At 35.8% G+C, this 20,795-nt stretch overlaps 1 protein-coding gene across 1 annotated transcript; it reads left to right on the top strand.

Moving 5' to 3' along the window:
• Positions 1 to 236: 236 nt before the first annotated feature.
• Positions 237 to 6,593, top strand: LOC120126876 (pentatricopeptide repeat-containing protein At4g21705, mitochondrial-like). Its single transcript, XM_039144932.1, has 4 exons — positions 237 to 488; positions 1,196 to 1,220; positions 1,268 to 1,712; positions 6,404 to 6,593. The coding sequence occupies exons 1-4, from the start codon at positions 237 to 239 to the stop codon at positions 6,591 to 6,593; spliced, it is 912 nt and encodes a 303-aa protein (XP_039000863.1).
• The last annotated feature ends 14,202 nt before the right edge of the window (positions 6,594 to 20,795 follow it).

The following is a 20,795-nucleotide window of genomic DNA, read 5'->3' as shown; positions in this document are numbered from 1 at the left end:
AAACTTTTGAATCGAACTAAACTAAAATTTAAATTACACTCTAAATTCATTTTCCAATGCCCATTTTATATAAAAATCCAACATCTTAACCCATTAGTGAGAAAAAAAGGCCCAAACAATGGGTCCATGTTCATTAACCCCTTTGTCGTTGTCTCATAAACCCTACTCGAGGGCTCTGCCAAAGCAATTTATGATATTTCGTTTCATTTCTCTGCTAAAATCCCCAGCAGACAAGCATGAACTCCACAAAGCTGTTGTTAAACTCAAAATCCCAAGCTCAGTGTGTGTTTTTTAGCCGGTTTTATTATACAAACAGGGTCAATAAAGCCACTCTGTATTCCAGAATCAGTCCTTTGGGAGGCCCTGACAAAAGCGTCGAAGCTGAGCTTGAAAACTGGCTCAAACATGGGAAAAACGTTCGAGTCGCCGAGCTGCAACGCATCATTTACGATCTCCGCAAGCGAAAACGATTCACTCAAGCTCTTCAGGTTTGAGTTTTTTTCATGATATTATCATACTAAGTAGTGGAACATTTGTGAAATCTGAATGATGCTATGACTTGAATTTTTAGCTTTAAAAAGCCAAGACGTATTTTGATATCATCACTGTCAACTAGTTTCCGAGATTTGTTTTCATAATTCGACTCGATTTTATAGGGTACCTGATGCAATGGAGATTGTTGAGTAAAATCTGAGACTTTGTTTTCTAGAGTCAACTCTCGACCTGTAAAATTTAGGATGTATTTGAATGGAATCATGAACATAGCAGATAAGAGAGAAAAAATTACAATTTTGAAAGAATGATTGATTTATTCGGCTGGATTAGTTTGAGTTAAGTTAGTCGTTTAGGTCTATCCTTGTAATAATTGATTCCGATTTTAATTTGAAACTTAAAGAAAAGAACAGAACGATACTGTTTCGATCGCTACTCGATGCTCCACATTGTTGCTTAAAGTGGAGGTGGATGAATGAATGTGAACTGTTTTTAGACCTGCAAATCTAAACTTGTTATTTAAGGTTGATTGTGGCAAGTAGCTTGATGCTTTTTTGGGTGGTGTTTGAATACATATTTGCATGAAATTTTCGAGTTATGGAGTTACGATTGTAGTTTGTAATTGAATCTTTAAAATTCAAACCATTAGATTATGGCTAAATTTGTTTCTTTTCTGTTACTTTATGATGTCTAATGGATCCAGGTTTCTGAATGGATGAATAAAAAGGGTCTTTGTGCCTTTTCACCTACTGAACATGCCGTGCAATTGGATCAGAAAGCTATTTTAATGGATTGAAGGACCAAGATAAAACCGATAAGACGTATGGTGCTCTTCTGAATTGTTATGTGCGTCAGCGACAGACAAACAAGTCCCTCTCTCATTTGCGGAAAATGAAGGAGTTGGGTTTCGCCTCGACAGCTCTTACTTACAATGATATTATGTGCCTTTACACGAATATCGGACAGCATGAGAAGGTACCTGAAGTGATGAAGGAGATGAAAGAAAAGAACGTCTCCCCCGACAACTTCAGTTACAGAATTTGCATCAATTCCTTTGGTGTGATGTCGAATCTCAAGGGAATGGAAGAAAATTTAACAGAGGTGGAAAATCAACCTCCCATTAAGATGGATTGGAACACTTATGCTGTTGTTGCCAATTTTTACGTAAAAGCAGGCCTTACTGAAAAGGCAATCGATCAACTGAAAAAATCTAAACAGAAGCTAAATAATAAAGATGGAACCTGCTACAATCATCTACAAAAACAACAACAAAACCCTATTCCCATATGTAATAGGGTAAGGGGGAGGTAGGGAAGTAGGCTGCCTCCAACGTCAGGTTGAGAGCAGCTTCCGTGGAAGACCTCCGGCAGTCAGTAAATTAAAAATATAGATAAAATGCAATGCATGTATAAAAAAATAAATACATAGTTAAACAGTCTTCATATGCAATCATCATATGAGTGTAAGTAATGAGAAGTAATCCTTGTAAATAAATCCTTGCAAAAAAATCTCTGCATGTATACAGAAATGTAATATCCAGCTAAATTTAAAAGAGGAAACATGAAGAGAATGATACACAGAAGTCAACGATGAGAAGGAATAAAGCAAAATGGGTTAAAACCTAAACTAAGGCAATACTATTCCGCTACCCCATTTCTAAGCCTTCATAAATTCTAATGAAAGAAACATATAAAAAGTAAAAGTCATGGAAATTACTACAAAGGCATTAAAAGAAGACAGAGATGATACGCCCTATGGATGTGACTCATACTACTCGACTATCATGGTCTTAAGTCTCCATACTTTCCTATCAGAGGTCTTGTCCTTGGTAAGGGCTAAATCGATCAAATCAGATCTCAAGCAGTCTTCCCACTTCCGCCTTGGTCGTCCTCTCCTTCTTGGATCGTCAACTGTAATCGACTCTACCCTCCTGACCGTATCTGACGATTGTCATCTAAGGACATGCCCAAACCATCGTAGTCTTTCCTCCCTCAATTTTTCGGATACAGGCACCACCCCCAAGGACATCCTAATAGCAGAGTTTGGTGTCATATCCCACAAGTCCTACCACATGCCCATCAAATCATTCTCATTTCTGTGGCCTCCATCCTCCTTACGTGATCCTTCTTGATTGCCCAACATTCTGATCCATACAGCAGCGCTAGTCTTATTGACATTCTATAAAATTTTCCCTTAACTTTTAGAGGCACATTCTTGTCACACAAAACTCCAGTAGCAGCCCTCCACTTTAGTCATCCCGCCTTTATACGGTGTGTAACGTCATCATCTACACCCTCATCTTTATGTATCATAGACCCTAAGTACTTGAAACAATCATTTAAGGGGAGAACGTGTCCTTCTATGCATACTTCTACATCTTCATCGTTTTGGTTCCCACTGAAGTTTGAACATAAATACTTGTCTTTTCAATATTGATTCTTAGACCTTTTTCTTCCAAAGCAGTCTTCCAAGTAACTAGTCTACTATTCAGCTCAGTTTATGTTTCAACAACTAGGACAATGTCGTCAGCGAAAAGCAAACACCATGGTACACCGTCTGGTGTCTCACAATAGATGTCGTCCATAATCAAGGCGAAGATGTAAGGGTTAAGGCCGACCCCTGGTGGAGTCCGATTTCCACCAGGAATGCCTCGATGTCGTCGATTGTAGTCCTGACGTATGTAGTAGATCTACAGTACATATCACGAATCGCCCGGATATAAGCAGTTGGGATCTGTCTCGTTTCCAATGTCTTCCAGATTGTATCGCGGGGAACGCTATCATACGCATTCTCAAGGTCAATGAACGCCATGTGAAGATCTTTATATTTTTCCCTATATTTCTCCATAAGCCGTCGAAGTAGATGAATCGCCTCCGTAGTAAACATGCCTGGCATAAAGCCAAATCGGTTTTCCAAAACCCAGTAACATGTCTCAAAATGGCTGAGTAGTTTAATACCTCTGTAGTTGCCACAACGTTGGGGATCTTCTTTATTCTTATAGATTGGTATCACCGTAGACTCTCTCCACTCCTCTGGCATCTTGACAGTCTCTAAAATAATATTAAAGATGTTGGTCAACCACTAAACTCCCTCTTTTCCTAGGGCCAATCACACAGTGATAGGAATTTGATCTGGACTGACAGATTTGTCCCTTCTCATCTTTCTAGAGCCATTTTGACTTCCTCAAACCCAATCCTACTTGTAGGGCAGTCATTGGTCGTAGTATGATGATCGGCTGGCCCATCAACGGTATTATCTCTATAGGGAGAGGCACCGTCATTAAATAAGCCAAAGAAATAACTACCCTAAACCCTCTTAATATCATGATCTTTCAATAAAAGAACACCATTGTTGTCCTTAATAAACCTAATGCTACCTAGATTCTTTTTTCTATTCTCCCTGGATTTTGCAAGCCTGAAGATTACGTTTTGTTCTTTCTTGGTGTCTAATCTCTTGTACATTTCCTTGTATGCCTTATCCTTTGCTTTAGCCACCGTTTTCTTGGCTTCCCACTTTGTCTCCTTGTATCTTTGTTTAGCTCTCGACCTTTCTTCATCGTCATTCCATTGTAGAAACCCATTAAAGCAAGTTTGCTTTGTCTTCACCTTAGTTTGGACTTCCTCGTTCCACCACCACGATTCTTTATGTTCCTTGGCCTTCCCTGTCGACAACCCAAGGGTGTTTTTGCCCACCTCTGATGGAATTTGCCATATTTTCCATAACATCTGTATTATTTGAGTTTGTAGTTCCAAAACTTGTATTAGACAAAACCTTACTCCTAAAGTCATATGTCGCTCCATGTAAGTTCTTCCAAATGATCCTAGGTTTACCAAGTTTAGCCCTCTTATGAGTGCTCTGCCCGTGGCGTGTGCGGAACACCAAAACCATCAATCTGTGTTGTGATACACATGCCTCTTCAGGGAACACCTTACAGTCAATGCAAGCCCATCGATCCCGATTTCGAACCAGGATGTAGTCGATTTGGTACAATGTCCCCCTCTATGAAATGTAATCAAGTTTGTATCTCTCTTGTTAAAGGAGTTAGTGACCACCAAATCGTGTGCAGTAGCAAATTCAAGCAACGCACACCCCTCCTCGTTCCTCCTACCAAAACCGAAATCCTCATGAACACCGTCATACCCATCGATTGCACTACCTATATGGCCATTGAAGTATCCCCCTATAAAAACTCTTTGGTCCTCCGGAATGCTCCTAAGTACATCATCTAACTGATCCTAGAAGAAAAGTTTCTCCCCCTCTCCTAGGCCAACGTGTGGGGCGTACACTGAAAGGACATTCACCACTTCCGATTTTATAATAACCTTAATTATCATGATCCTATCCTGGTATCTACAAACTTCAACTACATTTTCTTTGAGCCTAGAGGATACTAAGATATCTACCCCATTTCTAGTGTTATCTTGAAACAAAATAACCAGTAAAACAATATAAAAAACAAAGGCAACCCCTTAAATTTCTTATCTTAACCATAAATTGTTCAAACCCATAAATAATAACTGATTATATGTGCAAGAATCGATAAGAAAACAAAATAAATAAATACCCAAAAACGAAATCTATGAAAGATTAATAAAAACGCAAGATCTATATAAACAAAGGGGAAACATAAAATAATAAAGAAAACTGTGAATGGGGAGCAAAGGATCTAACCCACGACACTCGATCCTCCTGAGCCAAACGTCATGGGTGATTCACTGGAGAGTTTTTTTCTTCAATGGAAATTTAGGGATATGATCGGTAAGGGAGGAAAAAAAGGAAGATGTAGAATCAAGAGTAGAGAGATCTGATCAAGTGCTGAAGAGATCCAGAAGTGGAGGAGAATGAGAAAGAGATGATCCAGAAGTGATGAGATCCACTGCAGATCTAAAATACCAATACTTCTCAAATCCTAATCCAAATCTACTTCATTAAAAACAACTTTTCAACTAAATCAAGCTACGTAACTTAATTAAAGCTAATTTAAAGACAATTTTTTAAATAGTTTGAGAAACTAAAGATTATCAAAGATAAAAGAAGCTTTCAGATTGTGAAAGCTAAAATAGAAAAGCTAAAAAAAAGCTTTCAGAGATTCAAGGACAAAGCTGAGGTTGTAGACACCCGTTTTTTTCCGGGTCTTTTCTATTTTATTTTAATTAATTATTATAACTATTATTTATTATTATTATTATTATTATTATTATTGATTATTATATTTTACATTTTGTGCAGGCCACCTGGAGCCCAAATACACAGGCCCAGATTACAAGCACTAATTCAAGCCCAATTACAAGCCCACCAGGAGCATAATCCTGATCCAACAACAACCCAGACAGTCCAACAACCAAACCCAACCAAGCTGCTGACCCAATCCCACAGATCTAACATGGACTCAACCCAACCCGACTGAAGCCCAACGACCCAAAGGGATACGAACCGACTCGATTTGATGACCCGATTCACCCTAGGTATCTTTAAAACCCTAGGTAGTTGTTGTCGTCCTCTTCCGCTGCCGCCGTCCTTTTCTGCACCAACAATGACTGCAAGCCAGTAAAAAAAATCCCGAAAAACAGGGATTTTTCTTCAGCTAATCAGAGATATTATTTCCTATACCTAGGGAATCATTTTCAAGGCAAGAAAAATCATACAAGCAGTAAAGGGTTAAAAAGGCTATTTGAGTTTTACAAGGAAAATATACGGTGAGATCAAGAAAAAAATAGAGGCATTCGAACCCTAAATAAAAAAAAGCATCCTCCATCTCCATTAGAACCCAAAACACCAAATAAAATAGAAAAGAGAAATAGAAAGTCGATTCTTACCTCTACTCGAAGCCATGGAAGACAAGAGGTCGTCGGTTTCCAAGGTTTTTCGAAAGGTAAATATTTTAGATCTAGGAGGTTAGGGCATTTTTTAGGTCAACCGAAGTTGGGTTTCGGGTTGAGGAGTGCGAAGAGACCATTTTAGAAGCTTTTGGCCTCTCCGATCTCTCCGGCCGCCGTGCGCCATCGTTGGCCCCATCGTGGGAGCCTCCGGCCACCGTGGCCGCCCTCTCTTCGTTTGAGAGAGTTTCAGAGAACTCTCTCTCTCTCTATTCTTCTGTTTAAAAGGAAACAAATGGCGGGAAGAATGCTAAACAAAACCCATTTTGGGCTTATATACTGAACGCAAAACGGCGTCGTTCGTGGGGGCTTCTCTGTGATTTTTCTTTGGGGATAATAGCAGGTTTAGTCCTCCGTGCTATGTAATATGTTGGTTTAAGCATAATGAAATTTTTGCTATATTCTATTTTAAGCACTTATTTTTTTATATTTATTTTTTAGTCCTATTATTATATGTTATATTATTTTTGTTAATGTTTGACTTTGATAACCATATTTGTAATTATTTCATTTTGGTCACTGATCTGGTGTTTTGTGTATTTTTGTAGATGTTTGAATTTCGCTCAATATTTTTAACTTTATTATTTTAGTCACTGTTTGGCATTTGGTTTAATTACTTTTAGATCCTCCATGTTTCTATGTAATTTGATTTTCGTCCTTTATATTACTTTTGGGTTATTTTTATTTCAAGTGTTTGTATTTGTTTAAAATATAGATTGTGGATATGTTTATTTTTATTTTATATTTTGATCCCTTAAGTTTCTATTTTATCTATTTTAGTCCATAAATTTTTTGTTTTTGCTATTAATCCTTTAAATTTTTGTTTTTACTATTTAGCCCTTTTAGTTTCTGTTGTATCCATTTTGGCCCATGAAGTTTTGGTTTTTTACTATTTTAGTCCCTAAGTTTTTGTTTTTGGCTATTTTAGTCCTTTAGGGTTTTTATTTGGCTATTTTGGTCCTTCAAGTTGATGTTGATCGTATTTTGGTCTCTTAAAATTTTATTTGTTCTGTTTTAATCCATTATGAATGCGTGTTGTATATTTTGAGTATAACATTAAATAAATGTTATTATTTTATGTTGTAAATATTTTACTAGTCATTTGTAATCATATTTGTTTCTATTTTATTTCCTTGTTTATTAATATTATTCGAATGTTTTTCAAGAACATTGATTTCTAGAATAAGCGTGAAAAGTTCACTTGGTCGAAGTGATGTGATCCGATACAGCATTTTAACAAAATGTAAACTTGAAATGAATCAACTTTATTTTGTTAATTAATTCATCTTGTATTTTAAATCAAACAACGCGATGCATGTTTATTTAGATAACAAGTTATTTTATTAAACGCAAAAGTTTATAATCAATTTATATTCGATTCACATTTTTTATAACCGAGGAGGAATATTCTTTACTAATAAGAAATAGTTGAAATAGCTTTTGTAACACCCCAACCTGTACCCGACCCGAATACGAGTCCGAGATGTCACATTGACTTTTTAAAAACTTTTCCTTACAAAATAACATAATGTTTGAACTTATTTTAAGAAAATACGATAATATACTATTAAATTATGCTCGATATAAAATTTTGAGGCAAAAACGTATATATAAACAATACTATACGGTATAAACAATGCCGTGAACAGTACCATGAACAGTACCTTGCTACAGTATGCTACAGTTCTTCCGTAAAACATACATAAAACTCGTAAAAATTTAACCGTTCATTACTATACATTCACCATTTATATATATATTTAAAACATTACAAAAGTCGATCAGAGCATACATACTAAACGATTCTATTTACATGCCAACACATATATCACATAAACAGACATACATTGTAAGGTTCTTCTGATCTGGTCTTCAAATGATGATATGCTGCCTTGTTGCTCTTAAGATCGATCTTCTTATTTTACTGTACTTACGTGTAAAGCACTTACACGCTAAGTCATAGACTTAGTGAGGCATACAAATATAATAATTATGCATTCCTTATGAATATGAACATGCAATTTATCCATTCAATCATGTCAAATGTAATTCAATATAAACGATCATATAACAATAATAATGCAATTACCTTTGATAACATTTTATAGGCCCATGTACATTACTGAGAACTCAAGGTATTTGAGTACATTGAGGTTGTGCACTATTGCTGTCACTACAGCTCGTATAAGTCCCACTGAGTGGCATATGAAATTTTTCCCGAAGGACTTGTGAATATGTTTCGAAGGACCTATGAGTTGTCCCAAAAGACCTATGAAGCCCTCGACTCTTGGAATGTCAACTATACCTATAGCTCTCATATCGTATACCATAGGCATTATTCTTATGTTTCATATATTCATGTACTCATGTCATTTCTCTTGTGATCACATAGTTCATATCACTTATCATATCACATGTGCATTTGAATCTATTCTCATATATTATTTATCAAATCATATGAACATATATACTTTATGCATGTGTCATAATAATTATCATGTATATATGTTCATAATTATTGTACTATAAAAATCAACATAGGAATTAGACTTATCATAAGTCTTATTCCATTGTACTAGAATTATAATATGCACTCACCTTGGCCTTGCTTTCGTTGATTTAATCCTAACTCTTAGATTATTCCGGAACAGGATTACGTTTTATATATACATAAACATAATTTTCAAGATAGTTATCGGAAGTCTAACCCTTGTAATTTGATATTAATAACTTAGACTAATTTAAGGAACTAAACTTCAACTTTTCCTTTAGGGGGAATCGATACCCCCCATAGGGTATTTGTACCCCCTGCATAATCTGGAATTTTACCCAGAAATTACTGTTTAAACCCAAAAATTCATCAACTCTTCATTGAATTTCCTCATACAAAGCTCCTTTCATACTACTAAACTCAATTATAATCATTTTAACTAACTTATATCATTCCCACACCTTATTATCTCCATACTTCATTCAAATTCTTAAAACTAAGAATCATATCAAATTTTCAACATGTTTTAAATCCAATTCTAACACTCCATATTCCTTAATTAACCTCTTGACAAGTCAAAAATCTTATTCAAACTTCAAAAACTCATCCATATCAAAATTTCATCTAAAAACCCATTTTTCAAATCTATCTCTAAAACACTTATCTTATTGTTTTAATGCCATATAAGTTGTCCTTTAGTTTATATAACATTCAAACTTTCATTACCAAACCAAAAAATCAAAGAAACAACCAAGGTTCAGATTCTTACCTTAAGATGCAGCCCACGTTGAAGGAGAAGAAGAGAGCAATATGATTTACCAACTCTCTTCCCTTTTTCTTCATATATATCCCACCCAAAACCATTTAAAAATATATTTCCCTAAAATTTACCATTTTACCCTTGTTATAATTCCCTATTTATTATCATACCCAACACATAAAATTCCTCCATAAATCACTAGACTTATCACTTTATTCTAATTCACCAACTGAATTTATAAGTTCTTACAATTTATTCATTTACCTGGTAATTGGGGTGTTACAGCTTTCCCGATGAAGGATAGCAAATTTCAAGATTTCTTATCGAGTTAAAGGATTCTCTTTAGATAGTTAATTCAAAGCAAATTAATCAATGTTCGATAAATGGATCATAATTTAACTTTATATTTGATTTATGATTTCCACCATTTTATGACAACTGTAAGCAACACAATACCAATTTTGGGCGTTGCGGGGATGCTAATCTTTCCTCGCATGTAACCGACTCCTGAACTTATTTTAATCGAATCTTTGGTTACGCAGACCATTTTTATCTTAAAAACGATTTTTCTTATAATTTTCTTAAAAGACGATTTAGGTATTCTACCTACCTAACCTAAAGGTCGATGGAGACTCTAGTCAATTTTATTCAAATCAAATCCAAAACTGTCACTTTTCAAAAATAAAGTCATAACTGTTTTTTTAAATAATATTTAATTGTTTTCTCAAACAAATGGTTATGACAGCTTGGCGACTCTGCTGAGAACCGTTTTTTAGAGAGTCAAGCTGTAAGTCACTTACACATTGTCGTCTTGGTGGAAATTATTAATTCGGGTCTTTAGTTAACTTATAATCCGTTTATTGAAGTTTTAATTGCTTCATTTTTAATCATTGTATTAACGTTTGAATTTTTTCTTTCAGCTTTATCCAAGTTTTTGTCGAGTTTTTTTTCTCTTTACCGTTTTTGAGTAAAAGGTAGGTATGTTCCTCCTCACCTACATCACGTGCATTCGTATAACATAAGCTCTAGACACGAGCTTTGATCCAGATAGGTTGAGGTGAATGCTTTACTCTCGTAAGAATTTATCATTCATATGAGTTTTAGCAAATAACCACATGATACATACCTTATACCTTCGTAGGGATTTATTCCTTGTATGGGTATAAGGCAGTGAATCCCCTCGAATTGAACTCGTTCTGCTCGAAGCCTGTAATGGGTGAGGATCGACAATTTGGTAGCCCAAGGGGGCACCGACATCAAGGACAATTTGAGTACCCTTTTCTTGTTAGAGCCGAAACCATGCATATAGTGAACGTAGAATGTTTACCCTAGGTATAGCTATACGAACCTCTTCCGTCAGTAAGTACCCAAAATAGGTGTACACAAAGGAGGATCGCTTCCGAACCTTTCATTTTTTATGTTAATTAACATCATGCATACTAGATATCATGCGGTTAGGATCATTTTCTTGAAAATAGGTCATTGTGGGTAGAAAACATGTCTGGGTAGGATTGCTATCTTTTTGAAAGCATGTTCGGGTAGATATCATGACAGGGTAAGTGTTATATTCATCTTTGAATACCATTTTTATCCTTATCAATTATTTTACCTGTACTAATTCATTTTTCTCTTTTGTTTGTGTTACGAACTTGTTTTGTCCTCTCTTTTGCTTGTGTCATTTTTCATCATTCTTTGCATTGCATTGCATCGTCATGTCATAATGTGAAAAGTGTTTATCTGTAAGGTGATATTCAAGAGAAAATCTTCACAAGAAGAGGTAAAAGTTTTCAATCAAGCAGTCTCATATACATACATGCATTGAAGGCTAAAAGAATGCCAGAGTATCAAAATGAGACTTGTTCGAAGATAGTGCAACATTCGAGACTTAAAAGATGATCCATTGATCCAATGAGTAATTCAGTAGTAGATTCTTATATACGATCGCTCCAACATTATTCATCGAAGAGTGATGCATTGACTTCAGCATCGCCGAGGCATTAACGGAGTTAAGTTACAAAACATCTGAGGGGCATCATTTTCAAGGGCGAAAATTCGAGACGAATCATCAACCCACTTCAAATTCAACATCTAAGCGAAGGCATGTATGTAAAGTGAATTGTCTTATAATGTGGAGATTTTTACCTCTGGTGAAAATTATTCTACGATATTCATTGTTGGGATCAACATTTTTGCATTTGCATCTTTGCATTCTGCATAACATTCAGTTAAATATTTTTACATACATTAAATCGTGGTGAACTTTGAAGAATCACCTCTAACTGTGCAACTGCCTTTACACAGTGTAGAGAATGGATGAAAAATTTGAGGAACTAAAGAAAGAGCTGGAAGAGAGTTTGTAAAAAATGCAAGTAGAGTGGAAAGTTAAAATGGAGCAGGCAAAAAAGGCCACCATGGATCGTATCTTGCAAAACCAAAATGACCTGATAGATCAAATCGTAGCCAAACTGACTGTGCTCAACCAAAAAAGAGGCAAAGAGAAGATTCCATCGACCGTGGAAACCTCTGAATACATGAGGGCACCAGCTAGTTCACGGTTACTTATTTCACCCGACAAGTTTCCAAGCCACCCAGCAAGCTTCTCTGCCACTAAAAATCGAGCAATTATGTTATATCCTCGGGACAATTTTAATAATCACAAAATGCCAATTTCGGATGAGATGAAAAGAGCTAACAATGAGATCCTATAGAATTTGAAACAGTGGTGCAGAGAGACATTCCAAGGAATGAGAGGACAGAGCTCTCACAACGAAATGGATGTAAACGAACTAGTTTTAGTTCCTGACTTGGTGCTTTCACCCAAATTCAAGATTCCCAAATTTGAAAAATACAGTGGAAGCAATTCTCCTAATGTCTATCTCACGATGTTTATTCGAAGGATGACTGGATACACCAACAACGATCAAATGTTGATCCACTTCTTCCAAGACAGTTTGATTGGACCCACTTCTAAGTGATATAATCAACTGAGTCGTACTCAGATCCACTCTTGGAAAGATTTGGCTCGTGCCTTTCTAGACCAATATAAACACATGACTGATATGGACCCGGACCAAACAACGTTGTAGAATATTGAGATGAAGAATGATGAGAGCTTTCGATAATACACACAACGATAGAGGGATGTCTCATCTCAAGTGCATCCACCGATGACTGAAAGAGAGTTCATCATTCTATTCATTAATACGTTGAAGTCTCCATATATGACTAAATGATAGGAGATGGCATCAAGAGTTTCTCTGACATCGTCATGTGTAGAGAAATGATCGAAAGAGCTATAAAAATGGCCAGATCATAAGCACTAGCAGTAATGATTGTGAGGAAGGAGCTGAGATCAACATAGAATGATCTTATCTAGCTAGTCTGGGGATCAAACCTCATACGGTGTTCCATGAAAGACACACATTAATGCAATTCCGATGACATGTGAGGAATTACTTCTAACGCTAGTTGAGAAGAAACTTGTGACTCCAGTTCAGTCTAGACCAAGAGAGGCCCCATATCCTGAGGGCCATGATATAAACACTATATGCAGCTATCATAATCTTCTCATATGGAATGGTTAAGTAGGCGAATCTAGTTTAGGTCATTTGCTTGGAAATTGAACTCTAACGATGAGATTCTCTTACCTTCAACAAACATAGGGACTATAACAGGTTTTCCTCAGCGAGCTTAAGAAATGAAATCCCTATTCCCAGAAAATATATATATATATATATATACACACACACACACACACAATAAAGTTGAGCTATTCCGCTAAAGTAATTGGTTATAAAGGAAACTCGAAAGCCCTAGCTTTATGAATAGATTGCATTCAAACCATGACATTGATCGGGTACTTGGCAATCCGGTGTATGCTCCACTGCGCTTCTCTAGTCGAAGACTTTGTGACAACATGAATCCTTCAGTTAGCATGATAAAGGCAATTATAAAATATATGTACAATAAAGTTGAATTCAGCTAGCCAAACAATTGAAAGTAAAATCAAATTTACTAAATAAGGAGTTTCGGTGAATATGGACTAAGGGAGTTGAGGAACACCTGTCATAGTTAACTTCACACGAGCACTCAGAAATCTTATTTTTAGATCGATATTTTTGCACTACCTTGACTAGGTGAACCTACGAAGCCTGAACAAATGGAAGATTTCAGATAACTGAAATAGAAGTGTTCTAAAAAGTCTAGCAATTGACTATGCTAGTTGTGTCATTTTGTTTGCCTCCAATCAAAATGCCAAACCACAAAAAAATGGCATGTCATGATCTTCATGATGACCAATTCTATAAAACAAACCTTAGAGTTTAGGTAGCTAACCTCGAAACCAACCTTTCAATCTTGATATTTGTCAAAGATTTACAGCTATAAAAGATTAAAAGAGCAGTTGATTTTTTATATTCAATGAATTCATATTTTTGTAATTTGCTCCAATTATGAGACCGAAGAAGGGGCATTATTTTAGTTCATTTGACAATGAAAAAACCACATATTCTTTCTTTATCAAGTTGTTTTCAAAAGAAGAAAAACATTTTCAAACAAGGTAATCTCTCTGGAGGCATATCTTGGAATTCAACAAATATCTCTCCGAAGCTCAGAATCGAAGCTGGAGCAAGAGAAGACAAATTTTTGGGGCAAAATTTGATTGGGCAAGGAAACAAATTGACTCAGATCGAGGTTTGTAAGAATACACCTTGGTGGAAATGAAGACAAACTGAATCAAAGATAGAGTGAAGACTACTCTCACAACCATTCTCCTTACAGATTGAGAAAAACATACATCAACACATACATATATATACATACATGATACATAAAATTTGCATCAAACATTTATCATCATATGTATTAAAGACATTTTATCCTATCTTGAGGACAAATTCAATAAAAATCAAAATTTCATCTTGGCATCCATCATAACATCCAAGATAGTCAATAAAAATGCATTATTTTAATCTCTCGGGAAATCAAAGCTCGAAAATGACCAGGTGTCTCTAACTTGAAGAAACAATGATTTGACTTCCTGAAGTCAACAATCAAGATATTTCTTCAATATGCAGGAACAAACAGACTTTCTATCGCCTTTGAGGGTGTTTTTCTTGAAACAAAATTATGTCTCGCTTGAGACATTTTTTTCTGAAATACAAATTTAAATTTGTTGTACTTGAAACAAAATTAATCTCACTTGAGATTTTCAAAATCGATTTGTCTCGCGTGAGACAGTTTCCCCTTTAAACACAAATCCTGAAATTGTTTCCCTTGAAACAAAACAAACACCTTTGAGATTGTTTCCCTAGAAACAAAATTGACAATCTTTGAATCGTTTTCTCTTAAAATGAATTTTGTCTCTTGAGACAATTTCTCTTGAAACAAATCTTTGAGTCTATTCCTTCTGGAAAAAAAATCTTTGAGTTTGTTTCTCTTAACAAAATCATCTTTGAGTCCATTTATTTAAAAATAATTTTTGTCTCTCTTGAGACCGTTTCTAATGAAAAACCAACATTTGAGATTGTTTCCTTTGAAACAAATTTCGGCTCACTTAAGACAACCCATCTTTAAGTCTGTTTCTTTTGAAACAAATTTTTTTCTTTCGAGACAGTTTCTTTTGAAAACAAAGTTCTTTGAGTCTGTCTCTCTTGAGACAATTTTTCTTGAAAAAAATCTTTGAGTCTGTTTCATTTGAAACAAATCTTGTCTCCCTTGAGGTAGTTTCTCATGAAACACATATCTTTGAGTCGTTTCCTTGAAACGAATTTTGTCTCTCTTGAAGCATCATCTTTGAGTCGGTTTCTCTTGAAACCAAAATCCCTTCCTAAAGATGGCATGTCGTCCTCATCACGCAGGAACTGTGTCATCCCTGACTAGACCTCCTCATCACGTAGGATCCGCGTCAACCCTAGATAAACAGCGTCCTCATCACGTAGGAACAGTGTTATCATTCCTAAAGATGGTATGCCTTCCTCATCGCGTAGGAACCGTGTCATCCCCGACCAGACCTCCTCATCCGTAGAAGCCGTGTCACCCCTAGATAACCAGCAGTCCTCATTGTGTAGGAATCGAGTTATCACACTTCCTAAAGATGGCCAAGAACTCTTCATCACGTATGAGCACTGTCATCCCCTGACCAGATCTCCTCATTACGTAGGAGCTGTGTCACCCTAAGACGACTCGAGATCTTCATCACGTATGAGCAGTGTCGTCCCCAACAACCAACATTATCGAATTTCTAAGCAAAAAAAGGGGAGAACCATACAAACGTGTTGTCTTGTCGTCTTTGCCCTATTCTTGTTAACACAAGAATGTGCAAAGAGGGACAACTATAGACACCCGTTTTTGTCCGGGTCTTTTTTATATTATTTTAATTAATATAATTATTATTATTATTATTATTATTATTATTATTATTATTATTATTATTTTGATTATTACATTTTACATTTTGTGCAAGCCACCTGGAGCCCAAATACATATGCCTATATTACAAGCACCAATTCAAGCCCAATTACAAGCCCACCAGGAGCATAACCCTGACCCAACAACAACCCCGACAGCCCAACAACCACACCCACCCAGCTGCTGACCCAATCCCACATATCTAACCTGGACTCGACCCGACTGAAGCCCAGCGACCCAAAGGGACCCGAACCGACCCGATTTGATGACCCGATTCACCCTAGGGTTTTTAAAACCCTAGGTAGCTGTTGTTGTTGCCAGCCTCTGTCGCCACATCCTCCATCTCCATTAGAACCCAAAACACCGAATAAAATAGAAAAGATAAATAGAAAGCCGATTCTTACCTTTACTTGAAGTCGTGGAAGACGAGAGGCCGCTGGTTTCCAAGGTTTTTCGAAAGGAAAATATTTTAGATCTAGGAGGTTAGGGCATTTTTTAGGTCAAACGAAGTTGGGTTTCGGGTTGAGGAGCGCGAAGAGACCATTTTAGAAGCTTTTGGTCTCTCCGGTCGTCGTGCGTCGCCGTTGGTCTCGCCGTGGGAGCCTTCGACCACCGTAGCTGCCCTCTCTTCGTTTGAGAGAGTTGAGAGAGTTCCAAAGAACTCTCTCTCTCTTCGTCTGTATGAAAGAAAACAAATGAGAAGGAAGAATGCTAAACAAAGCCTATTTTGGGCTTATATACCGAACGCAAAACTGCGTGTTCGTAAGGGGCTTCTCCGTGTTTTTACTTTGGGGGATAATAGCACGTTTAGTCCCCCATGCTTTATAATATTTTGGGTTAATCATAATGAAACTTTTGCTTTATTCTATTTTAAGCACTTATTTTTCTATATTTATTTTTTAGTCCTATTATTATGTGTTATATTATTTTTGTTAATGTTTGACTTTGGGAACCATATTTGTAATTATTTTCATTTTGGTCACTGATATGGTGTTTTGTTTATTTTTGTGGATGTTTGAATTTGGCCACAATATTTGTAACTTTATTATTTTAGTCACTGTTTTGGCATTTGGTTTAATTACTTTTTGATCCTCCATATTTTTGTGTAATTTGATTTTCGTCCTTTATATTTCTTTTGGGTTATTTTTATTTCAAGTATCTGTATTTGTTTAAAATATAGATTGTGGATATGGTTTATTTTTATTTTATATTTTGGTCCCTTAAGTTTCTATTTTATCTATTTTAGTCCCTAAATTTTTTATTTTTGCTATTTTAATCCTTTAAATTTTCTATTTTTGTTGTTTAGTCTTTTTAGTTTATGTTTTATCCATTTTGGCCCATGAAGTTTCTATTTTTTATTGTTTTAGTCCCTAAGTTTTTGGTTTTGGCTATTTTAGTCCTTTAGGGGTTTTATTTGGCTATTTTGGTCCTTCAAGTTGATGTTGATCGTATTTTGGTCTCTTTATTTGTTCTATTTTAATCCATTATGAATGCATGTTGTATATTTTGAGTATAACATTAAATAAATGTTATTATTTTATGTTGTAAATATTTTACTAGTCATTTGTAATCATATTTGTTTTTATTTTATTTCCTTGTTTATTAATATTATTCGAATGTTTTTCAAGAACACCGATTTGTAGAATGAGCGTGGAAAGTTTCACTTGGTCGAAGTGATGTGATCCGATACGGCATTTTAACAAAATGTAAACTTGAAATGAATCAACTTTATTTTGTTAATTAATTCATCTTGTATTTTAAATCAAACAACGAGATGCATGTTTCTCTAGATAACAAGTTATTTTATTTAACGCAAAAGTTGATTATCAATTTATATTCGATTCACATTTTTTGTAACCGAGGAGGAATATTCTTTAGTAATAAGAAATAGTTGAAATAGCTTTCTCGATGAAAGATAGCAAATTTAAAGATTTCTTATTGAGTTAAAGGATTTTCTTTAGATAGTTAATTCGAAGCAAATTAATCAATCTTTGATAAATGGATCATAATTTAACTTTATATTCGATTTATGATTTCCACCATTTTACGACAACGTGTAAGCAACACAGTACCAATTTTGGGCGTTGTGGGGGTGCTAATCCTTCCCCGCACGTAACCGACTCCCGAACTCGTTTTAATCGAATCTTTGGTTACGCATACCATTTTTGTCTTAAAAATGATTTTTCTTAAATTTATTTTTTTAAAGACGTTTTAGGTATTCGACCTACCTAACCTAAAGGTTGATGGCGACTCTAGTCAATTTTATTCAAATCAAATCCAAAACTGCCACTTTTCCAAATTAAAGTCATAACTGTTTTTTTAAATAATATTTAATTGTTTTCTCAAAAAATAGTTATGACAGCTTGGCGACTCCGCTGAGGACCTTTTTTTAGAGAGTCAGGTTGTAAGTCGCTTACATATTGTCGTCTTGGTGGAAATTATTAATTTGGGTCTTTAGTTAACTTATGATCCGTTTATTGAAGTTTTAATTGCTTCGTTTTTAATTACCGTACTAACGTTTGAATTTTTGCTTTTAGCTTTATCCAAGTTTTTGTCAAGTTTTTTTTCTCTTTACCGTTTTTGAGTCAAAGGTAGGTACGTTCCTCCTCACACACATCACGTGCATTCGTATAACATAAGCTCTAGATATGAGCTTCGATCCAGATAGGTCGGGGTGAATGCTTTACTCTCGTAAGAATTTATCATTCATATGAGTTTTAGAAAATAACCCACGGGATATATACCTTATACCTTCGTAGGGATTTATTCCTCTTATGGGTATAAGGCAGTGAATCCCCTCGAATTGAACTCATTTCGCTCGAAACCTATAATGGGTGAGGATCGAGGGTTTCGTAGCCCAAGGGGGCACCGACATCTAGGACAATTCAAGTACCCTTTTCTTTTTAGAGCCGAAACCATGCATATAGTGAACCGTAGAATGTTTACCCTAGGTATAGCTATACCGAACCTCTGTTCGTCAGTAGGTACCCAAAATAGGTGTACACAAAGGAGGATCGTTTCCAAACCTTTCCTTTTTTATGTTAATTAACAACATGCGAACTAGATATCATGCGGTTAGGATCATTTTCTTGAAAATAGGTCATTGTGGGTAGAAAGCATGTCTGGGTAGGATTGCTATCTTTTTGAAAGCATGCTCGGGTAGATATTATGACAGGGTAAGTGTTATATTCATCTTTGAATAACATTTTTATCCTTTTCAATTATTTTACCTGTACTAAACGTTTTTCTCTTTTGTGTGTTACTAACTCGTTTTTTCCTCTCTTTTGCTTGTGTCATTTTTCATCATTCTTTGCATTGCATTGCATCGTCATGACATAATGCGAAAAATGTTGATCCGCAAGGGGATATTCGAGAGAAAATCTTCACAATAAGAGGTAAAAGTTTTCAATCAAGCAGTCTCATATACAGACATGCATTGAAGGCTAAAAGAAGGCTAGAGTATCATAATGAGACTTGCTCGAAGATAGTGCAACATTCGAGATTGAAAAGATGATCCAATGAGTAATCCAGTAGTAGATTCTTATCTAAGATCGTTCCAACGCTATTCATCGAAGAGTGATGCACTGACTTCAGCATCGCCGGGGCATTAACGGAGTTAAGTTACAGAACGTCTTAGGGACATCATTTTCAAGGACGAAAATCCGAGACAAAGCATCAACCCTCTTCAGATTCAACATCTAAGCGAAGCAACTCTGTAAAGTGGACTGTCTTATAATGTGGATATTTTTACCTCTGGTGAAAATTATTCTACGATATTCATCGTTGGGATCCAAGGGTAAGACGACCACCCCTAATAGTTGGGGTATCCTGGCAGCAAGTTACCTAGATAAAGGACAGGTGAAAAAAAACTTTCGGGTGCTGAAAGCTGCCCTATCTTTATTTGTGGACGATAAGGGGTGGAAACCGAACCTCAGGGTGGTTATGGGCATCTTGGATTGGCTAGGTGATGAAGGTAGTGTTCGTGACACTGAAGAATTCGTTGAGTCTTTGAGGAGAACAATTCTGGTCAATCGGAAAATGTATCATTCCTTGTTGAAGACAAAATAAGACATGGTAAAAAAGTGGACAAACTTCTGGACCGAATGAAAGCTGATAAAATAAATGAAGAAACAAAAACGATATTGGCCATGAAGTCCAGCTAAATTTCCATAGGTTGGTTCCTCGTCATTCATTGATCTATGCATGTTTTTCTATCTGCTAGCCATTTTTGTCATCCAGACTCGGAATTTACCTTCCTTTTGGTATCTCATTTCCATCAACGATTGGTGTGAATTTTCTTTTGGGAATAGTAGTGAACTTGTCGATCATTGTCACATTAAATTCGACTAAATGCCTTCATATTGGTATTTTGTTACTTTCGAGGGAATAACACTTTGGGTCGTCAAGGATCAATAGGTAAATTTCAGCAGCTCCAGGAAGGCTAATCTAGGCTGGAAGAACTGCGACGTCAAAGAAGGCTTCGTCACACCAGAGGTAGAAAGCTCTCGACCGGTGGATTAACCATGGAAACTGATATATTTATTGAAAGTTGAGGCAAGAATGCTCAAAAAGTACCATTGTCGAGCAAGAGAAACAAGCTTCATTTCAGTGAAGAAAAGAGACAGAATGAATACTAACAATTTTGATTTGCAATTAGCTAAATGCACTTACTTGTAAGTGAAATGTTGGCCATGCTTTTGTCGACATTTTTCAATAAAAAAATTAATCTCAAGAGCAAAATATAACCAACTTAATGGAGTTTTATCCA

This window comes from Hibiscus syriacus, unplaced genomic scaffold, assembly GCF_006381635.1.
Source record: "Hibiscus syriacus cultivar Baekdansim isolate YM2019G1 unplaced genomic scaffold, ASM638163v2 tig00001478_pilon, whole genome shotgun sequence".
In the NCBI taxonomy this organism is placed as follows: domain Eukaryota; kingdom Viridiplantae; phylum Streptophyta; class Magnoliopsida; order Malvales; family Malvaceae; genus Hibiscus; species Hibiscus syriacus.
This window is presented reverse-complemented; position numbering and strand designations above follow the sequence as displayed.